The sequence below is a fragment of the Trachurus japonicus genome, chromosome 6 (assembly GCF_045865225.1).
Source record: "Trachurus japonicus isolate A0001 chromosome 6, Traja_1.0".
Classification (NCBI taxonomy): Eukaryota; Metazoa; Chordata; class Actinopteri; order Carangiformes; family Carangidae; genus Trachurus; species Trachurus japonicus.
In genome coordinates this window covers 12,160,766-12,177,365 of record NC_140912.1, presented here as the reverse complement: position 1 = coordinate 12,177,365, position 16,600 = coordinate 12,160,766, and the positions used below count along the sequence as shown (strand labels likewise).

Sequence of the window (16,600 nt, the reverse complement as noted above, 5' to 3'; positions counted from 1 at the left end):
CTCCTTCCCACCACCACAGCGATGGACTGATGCTAACATGAACTAAGACCACCTGTCGTCACCTGTTGAATATTGATTACGCTGCTGGACTGTTGATATGTGTCGTTTCCATGTACATTGTTTTGTTTTAGTTAACATTTGCCTTGAACTTGTCATATATGCAACTAATGCATCTAGTTGGGACATGGCATACTGAAACATATCATAATATCATACTATAGAAATAGACATTCAGTCTTTCTGCTTGAACTTCTTCTAACCCTATTACAGTTTATTGAACTGATGTTACTGCTGTGGTAAATTAACAGTGAGGGAATCTAACCCTATATGGTTGATCCCAGCCATATTGTAGGCTCTATGTTGTATGGAAGCATCTCTTAAAAAAGCCAAAATACCACATTATGGAAAGTGTGTTTATCTCTGGTGTCTCCTTTCTCTACGTTCAGGTTGTCTTCATTTATTTTGGGAGTGGTAGAGAAGATGGATCATGGTCCTGTCCCTGATTTGTCTTCTCTGTACAATAGATAACACAATCCTCAAAACACTGTATTAAGTGCAACTGGTATGGCTTTAACATATGTATTTGGTACATCTTGTAAATGTAGCAGGAGGATTTATTACTGCACATATCGGTGTTTGACTTCCTGAGCTTATGTCTGTGACTTCAATGTGTCATCACTTGGCTCATGATGGTAATGTTTTATGAAATGGCAGCTGGGCAGGGCTACAGATTTGTCAGACGAAGTGGGGGAGGCATAATACAGATGTTTGTGGCATGCGCGGCATTAAATGTTTCATTGCATCATTGAATTGGCTGTTTTTTTTGTTTTTTTGGATATTAAGACGACAGTGTTGTGTGGAGGGGATGAATTTGGAAAACATGTCGCCTAAGAGGAACAGAATCTCCAGCTGCTCAAGGGCAGCAATACATGTTGGCCTGTAAATCATGCTGCCCTAAGCTGTCATGGGAACAGCAGTCATCTGAGTCATCTTGGTTGTAGAAGGACAAATGTATCTGATATTTTTGCCTGTTTCAATTAAATTTGACAGCAGTGCTGTAGTCCTGTATATCTGTAGAAACTGTAACAAGGGGCTGCATTACATTACTGCATCATATGTTAATATGATGTATTGAGGCAGGCATGTCTCACATTAGAGAAACAAAACTTTATATATTTCTTAACCTTAGGTTTGTATGTAAATCATTATCCAAGAAAATGTCTCCTGTTATTGATATGAAGGAGATTAAAGAAGATGGCCTCTGGTACCTCTTTGAAGTGATTAATGCTTTAACTTTGTACAGAGAGGGTGCTGGGGAAAAATGCAGAAAAAAACTGAAGGACTCTAAATATAGCTTATGTTAGTGATAGCCTAGAGTTGCAATGAGAATAAAACAAAATTTAATTAACAAGCCTCCACTATCCTGCCGTACTTTATCTCTGCTTACACCTTGGATTATTTTGTATTAGTAGCATAAGGCTTGGTTCCACCTGTCCTCTGCTCATACATTTATTCAGTGTTTTTAAAAAAATCCTCATTACCTCCCTTACACATGTTGGAGTCCCTTGAATTAAGGTTACTTTTGAAGAGTAGTTGGTGCCAGGGCAGGGAAATGTCATTGCTCTAATACCTAGCTAAACCAACAAACAAAAGATGTCATTAAAGTCCATCTTCTCATGCTACTGTATGTGTTTCTGTGGTAACGAGTGGCATGTTAACATTATGGTTACAACTCCACTTGTACAAAAGCTTTCATATATATAAATCAAGTCCTTTGTGAGTCCCTCTTTGACAGGGTTGTGGAGTTATCAGGAAGAAGAGGCTTACAAAATCACTCATCAATCACATTTTAGTATCAAGCTCTTTTTTTCTTATGGTCCAGAAACATCCCTTATCGTTACTATTTCCTTTGGCTCAGTTGTCCTCATTTCAATCACTGGGCCTGAGAGGAGGCGGGGTGCAGGTCAGTGGCTCAGCTTATCAGCACATTCCTGCCCTCTTGTGTGCTCTGTGTGGGGCGCTGATAACTTCCACTGGGCTGATTGAGTTCAGGAGCTGATTCCCTGGTCCAAGTGTTCAGGCCACGCTGCTGAGGCTCTGGTTATGATCACTGACTGCAGCCATGGAGCCCATTAGTATCATAGGCTTGATTGTTATTGTTTTCTAGTTATGTTATTAAGTGGACATTGTCTGCAAAAATCTCTTGGACTTGCATGTGCTGTGTAGAGAGAAACAATGTTTTTGAGTTTCCCATGTTGTATGCACAACTTTCACCGCCACCAAATGACTAAAAAGAATCAATTAGGACGTTTATTATTCAAGAGGTGTAAGATATGATTAAATTAGTGTGAAATGATGCAAAACAGACCGAATTTCAGCTGTGTTTGTTCCATGTGCTTTGATAAAAGGTGCAGAGAACAACAATTGCAGAGGACCAGAAATGCAAAATGTGCCCCTGTCAAAGGGACGAATGTGTGCCAGACGTATATTGTTGGAGAGTAGGTATACAAGCACCAATGTTATGACAGCTAATGTTAAATTAATAAGACTGTAATAGCAGCTAACTCTCAAAGCAGGAATCCAATCTTATTACTTGTTAAATACTGCGTAAACAATCAACCTTAACATTTACCACATGGGATAGGGTATTCTGGCTTTCTTCCTTTTGTAGCTAATCATTGGTGGTTAAAAGTACAGCAGCGGTGGCAATTTTAGTTTTCATGTCTGCCCAAAGCATCTTTTGTAGGTTTCATCAGGTATCCATGTGCTTCAGCTATTACAGAGACATTTTATTTAATGTTTTATATCCAGTTTGGACTGCCTCACTCGAAGTGTTTTGATAAATGAAAGGTTTATAGATTTTTTAAAATGTTAGGTAGGCTATGTCAAGAAATAAGTAAAAAATGTAGGTTTAAAATATCGACTTAAGATGTGTTGTTTAAGCAAAATTAAGAAAATATGTATTATATAATTAGATATAAGTTTTTGGAGGACAGAGGACTGTGGTTTATTACATAAGAAAATGTATATTTTTGCACCATCCTCCTCACCCAGCTGTTCCCAAACATTTACCCTTTTATGATAAACATAAAAATTAGTGTAGCGGTAGATTTGGCTTTAGAGCTTGCATAAGAAGTCAATTTGGTATTCTTGAAGAAAGGTTTAAGATAAAGGAAGAAAGAGCTCTATTTATTTTGCAGGGAATAATCACACCTTTGCAGTTTGTGCTCATGGATCCAGTATTATTAGAGAAGACATAGTGAGTGGCAGCACTGCTGACTCTGTAGCGATTAGCAGCTCATGTTCTCAACATGCTTGGTGTGGTGGTTGATGTGAAAATAATTAAGGGCCGGTAGGCAGAAGGTAGTGGAGAGAGCAAACTATGTGTGGAATCTGTCACCACTCTCAGACTCTGCTCCGAGGGATGTAAATTTAACTTGTCCGCTTCGCCAGCGGTGACTTGGTGTCTGTCAGGCCTGTCCAACTCTATGATTATCCTGACTGATACGTGGGATGTAGTGACCCACATGGCCTTGGTCTGCTGATTAGTCCATGTACTGTAGTATGGTGCTGAATCTGGGCTAAATGTTTATAAAATTGTGTAACTCTTTTTATGTGTTGAATTCTGTTCGACCTTGAGTGATTCTCTGTATCAGATTGTGATTTCACGGTATCCCGGGTTATTATTTAGCTTTCCTGCTTTTTATCCCCTTTCCTGTCATCGCATTTTGCTTATTTCTTGTATGTTTCATTCAGCATTCCCTCTCTTTCAGACACAAACAAATCTGTAATAGCACTATGTAAATCCGTTCTAAGCTGAGTCACCTATTTTGTTTTTGAGGATGCACATTGTGTCCATGTCAGCCGTCACTGCTGGTTAACCTACTCAAATAGAGCAGGACAAAGACGGGTCATGCAAACGATGCCCTCGCATAAAGCTGTATCTGTAATAACAGTCTCATAAATGTCAGGAATTTAATTCGGACAGGCGGTGCGTTATTGGCAGTAAGGCGTTTTTAAGTGCATGAGGTTGAGTAGGTGGTTTATAGTTTACTATTAAACTAATGCACCCTGAGCTTTATGTGGGTAACCTTCTGATCATGTCATGTGTTTGGGTGAAGTGTGCACTGAAATGTTGCCACACTGGTCTCTGATGCAGTAGTTGAAGCACAGCAGTTTCTGTCATTGTTGTCTCACCTCTGTCCTTCCCATCGTCACCTGGACCTGAACACTTGAAGGGGTAGCCCCCAGCCTTTAATACAGGTTTGTCTCCGGTTTGTTTCCTGTTGGTGATAAGGGAGAATATAGTTTTTAATTGACATCCGTGTATGTGGTTGGCACATACTGCAGATGCTCGAAGTTGCCTTGGGAGGAATTCACATGTTTGTGTAGTCATGCAGTATGTCCCTCCATAGAAAGCGCATAAGGCTTAACAATGACGCGGGGAAAAGGCTTAACCACTAAAACAAATATGAACAGTCCTGATTAGTTGTCTTACTGCGTCCTCTAAATTCTGCTTGATTAGACGCAAACCACAAAGAGGTTTTCTATTGGCTGGACCAATGTTGTTGGTTTAATTTGCATTTTTTGCTGGAAATCCCACACACAATGTTATTTTCTGAATAACACCATGTTAGTGGTTGTCACTTGTTATTAATTATGTAATAAAAATACATTTCCTTTTACTTTTTTTGAAGGATCTATGTAGCAGAGACTGCTGAGTCTAGTTTCTTCAAAACAAAAATCATTTGACTGGAGTCAAAGAGGCAGAGCAATGGGTTGGTGATGTTTCATCGGTCCCACAAAGAGGCATTGGAATCAAAAAACCGATGTAAAGTTGCTAACAAACACAATGTCGCCCTGCCACTATGACAAAATTTCTCTGATCAACCTTTTGTTTGTTTATGGTATGTTACACAAGTCTCTTGGTCTTCCTCTCTCTTGTTAAGCTCTGTCTCAATGTAAACAGTCTCATGAGCAACCTGTTCATTTTTATAATTGGGATGTGATGTAATGGTAATTGGGTTTATGCTGTCTTCAGCTGCAGTAAAAAAAAAAAAAGGAAAAAAAAAAGATATGTTCTTCTGCTTAATATGTTTATAATTGTTGACCATCAGGCTGACAGCATATCTTTTGTGGGATGTCTCGGACACAATTAGCATAATGTATGCATGTAATGCAGTGCACCTGGAGAGGAGGGGCATGCCTAAGAGAGAATTGATAGATTCTGTTCAGGTTCAACACGGCAGCTCGAGGGTTAAGTCCGATACAGCAGTTTACACTGCGGATGGATGTTCGCTAGTACAGAGGAGTCCCATGCTGTAGCGGAACTGCAGATCCCACACAGATCGCTGCCAAGCCAGAGGGGATTTGCTTCGATCCCATGAGCGTGTAAGGAAAGGGCTGAAGGGAGAGATAAATTCTGAGGGAAGATGTGGGGAGAGGACACAGACCTGTGCGGGGCGCAGGAAGCGTTAGGGTGCAGCTGCGGGGTGTGTTTCATAACCCCTCACCTGTGGTCGTAATTTCAGTAGATTCAGAGCTAAGGAAGCAGAAGGGAGAGGAAGGCGGGGGCAAGTGCCTCTCAGCACTGATTGGTGCGGTTATGCACTGAGGCTGCTGATGTGCGTCTGTAGGAATCTCCTGCTGGATTTACTGAGGCAGTAGCTGGAGGTTTGAGACGCTTTTGTCTGTGTCCTCTGTAGTGCCCAGGATGAACTGATGTAAGTACCCCTCATCCTCCGTGCATCCAGTTTTATCTGAATACTTAGGCTAAGCAACAAACCAGAGAGAGAGACGAAGGGGTGAGATCTAGGTCTGTTTTACAATAGCATTTACATAGTGCACGTGTGTCTTCTGTGGAAATAATCTCATCTTGTGCCATGGTTAATGGGTTTCATCTCTTGACCTTCTCATCACTCATGTAGTGCTGCATCTCTGCTACTCTCTCCCCCCCGTTAGAGATCTGCAGTACAGTGTCTCACCATGTTGTATGTGCAGAGTGTCACTTCTCTCTCAGGGGACCTCCTGACTGGTGTTAAGGCGCAGGCCTTCGTTAGCATTTGAATATGTTCTCCGAAGGAGGAGAGGGTTTCGCAGTTGTCAGCAGTCTCCGGCACATCGTTTTCAATTTCTGAAGTGATCAATCATCTTATTCTACTTGTTTGCTGCTTCGCTGCCAGCAGCCACAGTGGAGTGGGATCCTGTTGTTGTTTTCTGTCTTTGGCTGCAGTGCAACTTGCACAGTGTTATGAAAGTATGCTTGTTCGGACAGCAATTTTTATTTTCTTATTGCTGGCGTGCTAGACTTTGTGTCAGTGTCATTCCTGGTTTGATTCAATGGTTATAAGATTCTAATTATTTTGAACTTTTGAGAGGAGAAAATCTTTCTTTTCTGTCCGTAGACTTGAGCATCACTGAACAGTTGGGCCACTTGTTGTAATGTGTGCAACCCATCTATAGTTGAACTGAGGAAATTCGTTTGGGTGGCAAATCGGAAAATCCAGACAAATAGTGTTGTTTTATCTCAAACTTAAATACTAGAATGGGATTTCTTAAAACAGAGCTGTGGTGAATTATAGTTTTATGTGTGCTGTAGTGGTAATATGTATAATAGCATTTCACGTCTTACTGAATTTCTCCCGAGAAATATTGCTAAATCAGTTTTGTTCAAAATAATGAGCTATATTTCATCCAGTAGCATCCAGAGTATTGCAGTTATCCAGGCATCAACACAAACTGTCCTCTGTTGTAATATTTGTTTGAATGGCCACATCTGCTCTGGTGCTGTAAATGATTTCTGAAAGTGATCTACCTCGCTGTTTTCCTCACATCTACAGACAAATGGAGTGCATGTTTTTTTTTTCTTTGCTGTATTGCATCATTTGTTTCAGTCAGTTCATGGCATTTAATTCAGCCAAAGGTTATTAAATGTTCTCCAGTGTTCATGCTGCAAGTTTCCCTTAAATCACTCTGTTGCAGCATCACAACGGCAGAATTAATGAGAACTATTTTTAGCTGCTCTGGTCCCAGAGCGGTCAAAATTGAATAAGGTTCTGCCTCACCCCTAAACCCGTACTACAGCACAAAATCTATTCTTTTAGTCAGGGAATTGAGCACCCCGCCATATTGCCTGCTCACAAGAAATGATTTTTTTTTTCTTCTGCTGAATAGAGAGTTGGGGAGCCAGCACTTTAATTTTAACGATACTTCAAAGTGAATATAAAATGAAACACCTTCTTAACTTCTCTCTCTTCATGTTTTTTTGGTGTTGTTGTTGTTGTTGTTGTTCACATTTTACGATAAATTAATACATCACAATTTGTAAAGCAACAAAGTAGTCGACAGCATCTGTTAGAAAGTTGTTTCTGTGTTTATGGTAGCTAGTAGTACAGTCGAGATAAGGAAGGAGGCAAGATGTGTCTTTCGGTATTATACCAACCTGGTTCATTTCTGTAATTAAAAGTAACAGTCTCAAGGTAGATTTACTGCCCAGGTGGCTGGTAGACCTCAGCCAAAATTTTAATAAAATTAATTTATCTTGTACGCATGTTTGATATTGCTTCAATTTTTTTCATAGAGAAGATTATTATTATTAGCTACAAATGCCTCAAATACTAGTGACATTGGCCATATTTGTCAGTGTACTGAAATAATTGATTTAGAGTCAACAAGTTGATTGTCTTTTAAGCACATTCTAAAGCAAATATATTTTCCATTCATAATTCTTCAAATTTGAATATTATTTGGTTGTCTTAGCTGTCTGTGACAGCAAATACTTTTACACTGTTGGTTGCACATGACATTTAAATGTAATGACCATTCATTACAGTTTTATAAAATAATGAACTGCAAATTAATATGTAATTTAGGACTATAACTTATTATTATCAGCTTGTTATTTCTTATTCAATTTTTTAGATCAATCTTTTTTATCTATAATACTTCAATTACTGATCACAGGCTCTATTGTCCTACCAACAAACCAAAACCTAACAATTTTCGGTTTCCAATCACAGAAACTAGACTGAGTATCAGAAGGTAATTGAGAAGCTGGAGTCAGTCGGGTCCAGTCAGTCATGCTCGAAACGTCACTTACACTCGACAATAAATAGAAGATCAAAATAGTTCTAAATGAAATTTCTCGCTGACTAAATGACCAGTTGTTTCTAAAATATAGTAATTGGACTAAATCAGTAGTGCATATTGATTTGAACTTAGTGTCTTCAAATGCTGTTGGTGGAGCTTTAATCTGACGGACGCGCCTGAGCAGTTTGTTCTGCTGGAGCGTTATAAACCACAGAGGGCTTATTGAACAATTGTGTCGTTTACCATTTGTGTGTTGACGGGACAGAGTCCATTTTGACCACAGCTTTCCTGCACTATCTCCACTCTCAGCTGTGTGGTCCATCTGTGTCGTAGTCCATCTGTGTTGCTGTGCTGGCTCCCAAGTTGCCTAGTTGTAATCCCCCAAGCATGACCCAACCGACATGGTGTGTCTCCACTGCGGAGCGGCTGCCAGCCCTGGCTCCGGCTTGTGGCATGAAGCTTCTGTTGGCACCAGTTGTTTGTGGCCATAAAGGGCATACACAACAGAGCCACAAAAACTCATCAGTCACTGGATGCTGATGAGACTTTACTTCAAACTGTGTACAGGAGCAGTGCAGTGGGAGTCTTCACAGCTCAAATCAAGCTAGCGGAGGCTGTCTTTCCCTGTCTGTCTCTAATGTGTACTCGCCCTGTTGAGATTAGTGCCTTTGCCTCTGAATTGGGCACGACAATGTTGGTTTAGTTGCGAGACTGAATAGTATTTTTGTCGTCGTTTTGCAAACTGTTTGCCGTTGCTTTGTTAATCACAACAAAGGATGACACTTTTGAGGTGTTCTTAAACGGTGACATGTTTGTGTTTGTCGAATCTCAGGGCGATTTTGTGCAGACATTGTGAGGATGTCACGCGTAGCAGCGAATAAATGACGCTCATCTAAGATGTAAAGCAGGCGTTTGTTTTTAATTAATTCAGCCATGTCTTTATTTAAACCCTGCGCAGTTGAGAGGTACCTTCAGAAACGGCCTGAAAATGTCAGGCCACTTGAACAACACCACACTGTTCCCCCTCTGTTACCAGAGCAACAAGCTCTGCAGGAGGAGCAAGCAAAATTACATCCCTTCAAACTCAAAGGTGTGTGTGTGTGTGAGAGAGGGTGGTAGAGGGAGAGGTGCATACACTGCAGGACCCTGCTAAATCTGTTTTGTTTTTGTTTTTTTCTTCCTCCTAAATCCAGTGTAGTTTTTACTCCATCTTAGATTCCTCCTGTTTTGCTCCATTTGGGATTTTGCATGCCATTAATTTTATGGTGATTTATTTGTATTGGATTGGGCATAGTAAGCATTCTCTAATCATATTTTCCAGACAACAAAATCATATTTCTCGCAGCCTCGCTGCAACACGAGGCCCAAACATCATACGTTTGTGTGTGTGCATGTTTGTGTTATGCTGCATTAGTGCCTATAAAGAATCTCTGAAAAGTAGGAATGTCAACTGGAAACAAGCACCACCTATAACTTTCCAGTTTACTGGCAAACCCTCTATAAATCTAGAGGAAATGTTAAGAGGTCTTTACATCAGCATTTCCACAGTGCTGATCAAGACAGCCATAAATCCTCCTTCCCAAATAGCAAACTTTCCAGTGAGAATTCATACCAGCTTTCAGCGGGCTTGGTAATAACAAGGTGTATTTTTTTCTTTCCCTTTCTTAAGTGCAGGGTATTCTGTGGAAAAGACCAGAAGGAGTTCCCTCGTTTAAACTTTTGTCCACTCCCTTTGTGTGAGTCCACCGTGAGCTGCTTGCAGGGTTTCTGACTTCTGCTTTCGAGCTGAAAACGTCTGGGGCCACTTGTGGCGATTTATTCAGCTGCCTGTTTTCCCAGACGCTAGCTAACGCTTGGCACTCTGCCGACAGGTCGCAACAGACGTAAGGGTGATGTGTTGAAGGAAGCCTGGGTGGTAAAACAGTAAACAGAGGCAGCAGACACAGTTGTTTATGCCACTGCATCACATTGTGCTTTTACAACATACACATTTAGAGAAGGACATTTTTTCTTCCTTAACAAATGAGTAAAATGTTTGTTTACATGGTAGTTATTCTTTTTCGCCTGTGGCTCTTGTAATATTTAGCCATAGTCATCATCACTTTTGTGATCCGGTGTCATGTCAACTTTGCTTGCTGTATTATTCGTCAATATGAAGCCATACACTTGCTAGATGTTTTGGGTTTTAGGCGGCAAACACACTGACAATGTCAGCTAAGTGTCCAAACACTGGAATTAATACTGTGTTTAATATCAGACTCATCTCCCTTCGCTCATCTGTCAGCGCGCTTTCATATGCCGCAACATGAGATCATTCCTCCCCGCCAGCTTTCTGCCGAGGCGGCCTTATTTTAAGTGTTGGAGGTGTCAAAGAAATTACCAGCAAAGCAGCAGGAAATGTGTGATAGTCTCACCTATTAAGGTCACAGACCTGGGATCAATTTACATGACAGATGGGGGTTATTGCATTAGGTGCTGTGATGTGGGTAGTAATTTGCCCCAAAGGGATGAACCTAATAGTATTTTATACACCGTCATTGAATGTCTAATGTGTCGTGAGATTGTGGTGGAGGTGAGATGATATAGAAGAAGAGATAAGAAATGAGTGGTGCAGCGCGACTGTGCTGACCTAACAGCTGAATGAGTCGACCTTCATCTCATCCTCTCCGGTTGTCCATGTCACAGAGTATGCGCTTTAATTTTGGACGTGGTGTCAGCAGCAGTGCCTCATTGTTCCTATGATGGCGTTTGTCATTGTGCCTGTTGTATTCAGTGCACTGTAAACACAGGAGCCCATAGTGTGTGGACCTTCTTTCTTCTTTCGTTGGGCAGTGTGTGTGAGAGTGTGCTGCCAGTAAAACCGAGCACAGCAGTGCTATCTTTATCACTTAAAAGAAGAAGCAGTGTAAAACTCAAACCTGGTGAGTCCTTGGTGTGTCTAGTGGATGTGACAGTTTGCATCCTTTTCAAATTTCACGTCTGGAGAGTTCAGAAACGCTGGGACTTCAATCCTCTCTTAATAGCAACTCTTATCTCAAACTTTCTTAACGTAAGTAGTGGAGTATTCTTATTCTTATTTTATTTTAGTTGCACAATTGTAGAATAAAAATAAAATAAAATAAAACATGTGCGGGTGAGGTACAAACCCACTCTGGGCTTTTATCTTTAAACCTCACCTATAAAAGGTAATACACAAATAACCAAGCAAAACAAAAAATAAACATTAATAGACTTTAGCTTAATAGCATTACATACAAAACAATGCAAAACAGAATAAAATAAAGAAAACAACAATTAATTGTAAGTTGAATACAAAAGAAAAGAAAAAATAAAACAAATTCACAAGGTTATTGATTTATCTAGTGTAATATTGATGAACCTGCAAACTACAAATAAAAAATGTTGTGAAACTGTCTGGTAAAGCTGTAGGCAAGTGTTTTGACTTTGAAAATAAAAGTACATATTTGAAAGATATTAATATCAAAAATAGATAGTACATAACATTTCAAGAAAAGTGGAGTGGTTGCATTATAGTGACTGGAAAAAGAAGAAGAGAATGACTTTCGACTGTGGACTGTTAACAATTTTCTTGTTTCAGAGTATGCTTTGGTTCATGTTCTTGTTGTTTTACTTTACAGTGTTTGACAGAATGTCAGAGTGATCTAATAATTAAATGAAACCAAAACTCCTCAGGAAGGTGTTGTTTCCAATCCAATCCAAAGTATTATAGCATCCCATTTTCTCATCCTAAATTGATGTTAAGTTGGCATCTTTGTTAAAGATGCTGTTCACGTCTATTTCAGGTGCAAACTGCCTCGAACACTACAAGGTTGTTTTGTTGTGTTGCAAAGATGTAAAATGACCTAAAACATCAGTGTCTTGCTCTAAACCTTGGCAGGGCACGAGACACTTTCTGTCGACTGAATCTTTTGTCATACGAGGATCAGCCCTTTGTTTAATCTGTCTCTTTGGATCTGAACTCTGCAGGACCTCTTTTGTTAATCATGCTCTGTCTCTGTCTTCCAGAGCGCAGCAATGGAGGAGACTGTCATTTGGGAACAGCACACAGTTACACTACACAGGGTGGGTATCTTGTTATCCTGCCTTAGATGCATCTATCTACTCTACTGTATGTTAAACCCTGGTTTTCGTTGCAGTATCTCTCTTCTCTGTCTTTCTTCTGGGCCCCTTCCCCCATTCTCCTTCTCCTCCTTATTTCCACTGGATCACATGTCGGCACAGTTTCTGGGAGAAAAAAACAAAAGAAGACATTGCATCTTCTACATGATTATGCCCTACATATCGTATTGTACGCTAAACCACACAGGATACTGTTTTTGGCATTGCTGTGTGCGAGTACTAAAATCATAATAATGAAGTAGATTTGGTTCACCAGCAGCTAAAAATAGGTGTTTTAATGGAAAATGTACAAGCAGGTGAAGCGGTGTGAACATGTCAGATTATAAAGTGCGTGGCTAAGCCATGCACTTTATAATCTGCACCAGATCAGCATTCAAACGTTTTTCTTTCTTTTTTCCCTTTTTTTGTGGTCGTTGTGGTGCACACAGACACCTATTCATATCTGATGTTTTTCTCTGTGTGCAGGCACCAGGGTTTGGCTTCGGGATAGCCATATCAGGAGGTCGGGATAACCCTCATTTTCAGAGTGGCGAGACCTCCATTGTCATCTCAGATGTGCTGAAAGGAGGCCCAGCAGAAGGCCTGCTGCAGTAAGATTTTGTTCTGTTATTGGACGCTCGCTCAGATTGCGAGTTATTAGTATTAAATTACCCCGTCTGCTCCAGAAAGACTCCAGCCTGTCTGTTCTCCATATTTCCTCTCTCCAGGGAAAATGACAGAGTCGTTATGGTCAATGCCGTCTCCATGGACAATGTGGAGCACGCGTACGCAGTCCAGCAGCTTCGTAAGAGTGGAAAAATTGCCAAAATTGTGAGTGTCAACTTCCTATGATGAATTCCTATAGAAAAGAGTTTTTTTTGGAGGGGGGGAAACGAGTTGTAAAATGTGAATCAGACACTACCATATGTTCTGTATATTGATATGTGTGGCATCTAGGCATCTCTGATTTTACAGTTGACCTGTACAAGAAATGTGATCATCAGACCTAGGGCTGGGTATTGTGGCCAATTTCCTGAATCGATTCGATTTCGATTCCTAAGGTTCTAAATCGATTAATCACGATTCGATTCGATTCGATTCGATTTCATTAGAATCGATTCAATCTCCTCTTAAAAAATGAAAATGGCTCAACTCTGTTACAAAATACAATGTTCTTTATTTTTTTCTTTTCACCATAAACGATTCAGCTTTTAAGTGTTAACTTAACTAAATTTGACAGTTTAAACTTGAACTGTAAATAAAACTGTCCCAAGTCTCAAAAGGGCAATTTTGAAATTAGAAAGGAATTGCAAGTGAAAGTGAACTTGAACTGCAACATTCCATCACTGCAAATTGCATTAATTAATTAATTTATAATTAAGGCATTGTTTCTTTAAGTACAAAGTGTCTCAAATCAAGTCTGCAGCAGCTAAAGCTCCCTCCCTCCCTCTTGAGGGAGGAAATGTGTAGAAACGGAGCCCATGGTAAATAAAGTGACAGTGAATGTGTGGAGCGGTTCCTGTGACGAGTCCGGCCCGGTCACGTCGCCTATCTCCAGAGTCCGGGCGTCATGTGTTATGATCCGACGGTCATAAAGTGGAGGAGAAAAGTCGCACTGTGAAAACACGGAGCTGCTCGTGTCCTTTATTCTGCGGTAATACGCTCACCTGCGGCTTGAAGAACATGCGGTTCCTGTAGATGTCTGTCTGTGTGTCAGCGCTTCACCGCTGCCACACACAGACACACACAGCGTCGGAGCGCTCTAGTGAAACAATAACCTGCAGATCACCTGAGCTGACGTGATCTCCGCTCGTAGTTTGGTTTGGTTTTTAATCATATCAAACACAGCAATAGCTACATTGCACAGTTACAAAGAGGAAGAAAGAAACTCCGCTCGTAGTTACTGAGTCAGAGCGTCAGACGTAACCGCGCCGCTGCTTCATCACGCACGAGACTAACGGGGGAAAAAAATCGATCTCATGCCCTCTGAATCGATATTACAAAATTTAAATGAAATCGATTCAAAATCGATTAAATCGATTTTTTTACCCAGCCCTAATCAGACCGCGATTGAGTCAACTTAGTGCAGCTGATTGGTTGTCGGGCTGATCTCAACGTCTTGTTTCCCTCGGACAGACAATCAGACGGAAGAGGAAGGTGCATGTCCCCATGGGCCGCATCGGGGAGAGGGAAACCATGTCAGAGCATGACGAGGAGGAGGACAGCTACGACGAGGAGATATACGAGACACGGAGTGGGCGCAGTGGCGCTTACAGTGGTGTGGGTGGGGCCATGGGCAGGCGCAGCGGCCGGAGCAGTGGACGAAGGGACAGGGAACGTGAGCGCAGCGGCTCGCGGGAGAGGAGTCTTTCCCCTCGCTCAGACCGCCGCTCACACAACCTGCCCCCACGTCCTGCCAAGGTCACACTTGTCAAATCTCGCAAAAATGAAGGTGAGGCTCACAAAGTCGGGGATATCAAGGGGCAGCTGCGAAGTTGTATGTTCTTTGAACTAATTACAGTTTCTGGTAATCCAGGAAATCACCTGCCATTTTATGTACCCAACTATTACCAGACTGCCAGACTTTTAGAAGAGAGTAAGACCTTCAAATCAGCATTGGTTAAATGCCAGAGTAAACAAAACTTGCCAGCCACAGCAAAATCCAAGTTAACTCAAGTAAATCTAAGTAGAAGAGCAATTAATCTTCTTTAATCGGTACTGTTAATCCCAGTGGGAGCAGCAGCTGTCACCGGAGCGTGGTCAGTGTGGTGCGGTCACGTGAACTCTGTGCTAACATTGTCTTTGTTGCTGTCGTTCACTTTGTAAGCAGAATATGGCCTGCGCCTCGCCAGCCACATCTTTGTCAAGGACATTTCCCCTGAGAGCCTGGCAGCCAGGGACGGCAACATCCAGGAAGGGGATGTTGTACTGAAGGTGAGAGACAGAGTGGGGGATGGAGACGAGAAGCCAAGTGAACATCCGATATGTAAACATCATCAAATATTAAAGATGAATGAAACGATTGAAAATGTTAGATTATTTTCTCTTTCTCCGTTTGGTTTTTAATTTAGCGGAAGAATAGAGTTGGTCATGTGTTGTGCTACACCACCCTGTGTCTGCTGTTTTCTGCTGCTACATTTTTGCAATCTAATAATCTTTTTACATTTTGAATACTAATACTTGATACATGCATCTGATTTTTCCTTGCCTGCATTACCTCTCATAGAGTTACAAAGTGATTCCCTCCCGAGTAACACAGTTAGCTCTGCAATTAATTTGTACATGATCTTTACTGTATATTTGTGCCCTTTGAACAGTGCATCTGCAGCCTAAACTATCTTTTTACATTTGGTTTTGTTGAAATGTGAAACATATATACAGTATATCTTTTTTTTTTTTTAAACTTTTGATTCAAGTTCTGTTGCTGACTTAAAAAATTCTTTGACATGTCACGTCTAATATTTTTTTCCTGATATTCTCAGATCAATGGCACAGTGACAGAGAACCTCTCCTTGATAGACGCCAAGAAGCTGATAGAAAGGTCAAAGGGCAAGCTAAAAATGGTCGTTCAGAGGGACGACAGGGCGACCCTGCTGAACATCCCTGACCTCGATGACAGCATTCCTTCAGCCAACGCCTCTGACAGAGATGGTGAGAGTGGTGTTGGATTCAGCCGAGGCGGTGCACAGCTTAAAAGCCTGACTTGTCAGTTGGTGCATTTCAGACCGCTGTCGTTGAACAGTGGCTCTTGTTTGATCAGACATTTCAGATATCCATTCTCTGACATCCGAGCATTCCAATCGATCGCATGACAGACATCGTAGCAGCCGCTCCCGCTCTCCCGACAGACGATCTGAACCCTCAGACCACTCCAGACACTCGCCCCCACAAATCAGCAATGGCAGGTAATGACCCTCTGTCAGCAGATTTATGTTTTTGTTATGTTCATGCAGCAGAGCGAACGGTATAAAATCTAGAATATGTATTTCTAATATACAGAAACTCAGTTGTGCTAGTTTCTATTTCCAACTGATAAAACAAAGACATAAGCAACTTTATGACTGCAAACAGATCACAAACAGCAGTGAGCACTTCCCACCAAAAATATTATCAGTAAAACAAAGGAAATGAAATATTGTATGTTACCAACACTGCCAACAGGCAAGGTATTCACTGAAAGCTAATTATTTTTCGTACTAGTGATGTACTGCGGAAGAAATAAATCAATTATTCAATTGAAAGATAAATTACTGACATTGACAAATTGTTAGATGCCAAACATTCACTCCAGCTTCTCAACTATGTGAGGACTTGGTGCTTCTGTTTGTCAAATTCAATGGTAAACTCATTATTTGTAGTTGTGTGAGGGAGCGCAGGAGGGTTTGGGGCATTC

The 16,600-nt window shown here is 41.0% G+C and overlaps 1 protein-coding gene across 50 annotated transcripts in view; it reads left to right on the top strand.

Moving 5' to 3' along the window:
- Window positions 1–16,600, top strand: part of tjp1b (tight junction protein 1b) — a 64,859-nt gene that overhangs the window by 32,821 nt on the left and 15,438 nt on the right. For 30 of the 50 annotated variants that reach the window (XM_085778809.1, XM_085778806.1, XM_085778802.1 and 27 more), the window contains 7 exons: window positions 12,115–12,171; window positions 12,694–12,818; window positions 12,936–13,038; window positions 14,344–14,659; window positions 15,035–15,141; window positions 15,690–15,858; window positions 15,968–16,112. In XM_085778809.1, coding sequence (XP_085634935.1) covers window positions 12,115–12,171; window positions 12,694–12,818; window positions 12,936–13,038; window positions 14,344–14,659; window positions 15,035–15,141; window positions 15,690–15,858; window positions 15,968–16,112 — 1,022 coding nt within the window. Of the gene's footprint in view, window positions 1–5,266; window positions 5,724–9,051; window positions 9,179–12,114; window positions 12,172–12,693; window positions 12,819–12,935; window positions 13,039–14,343; window positions 14,660–15,034; window positions 15,142–15,689; window positions 15,859–15,967; window positions 16,113–16,600 lie in introns of those variants that run through there. The other 20 variants (XM_085778807.1, XM_085778804.1, XM_085778800.1 and 17 more) reach the window with 6 other exon arrangements.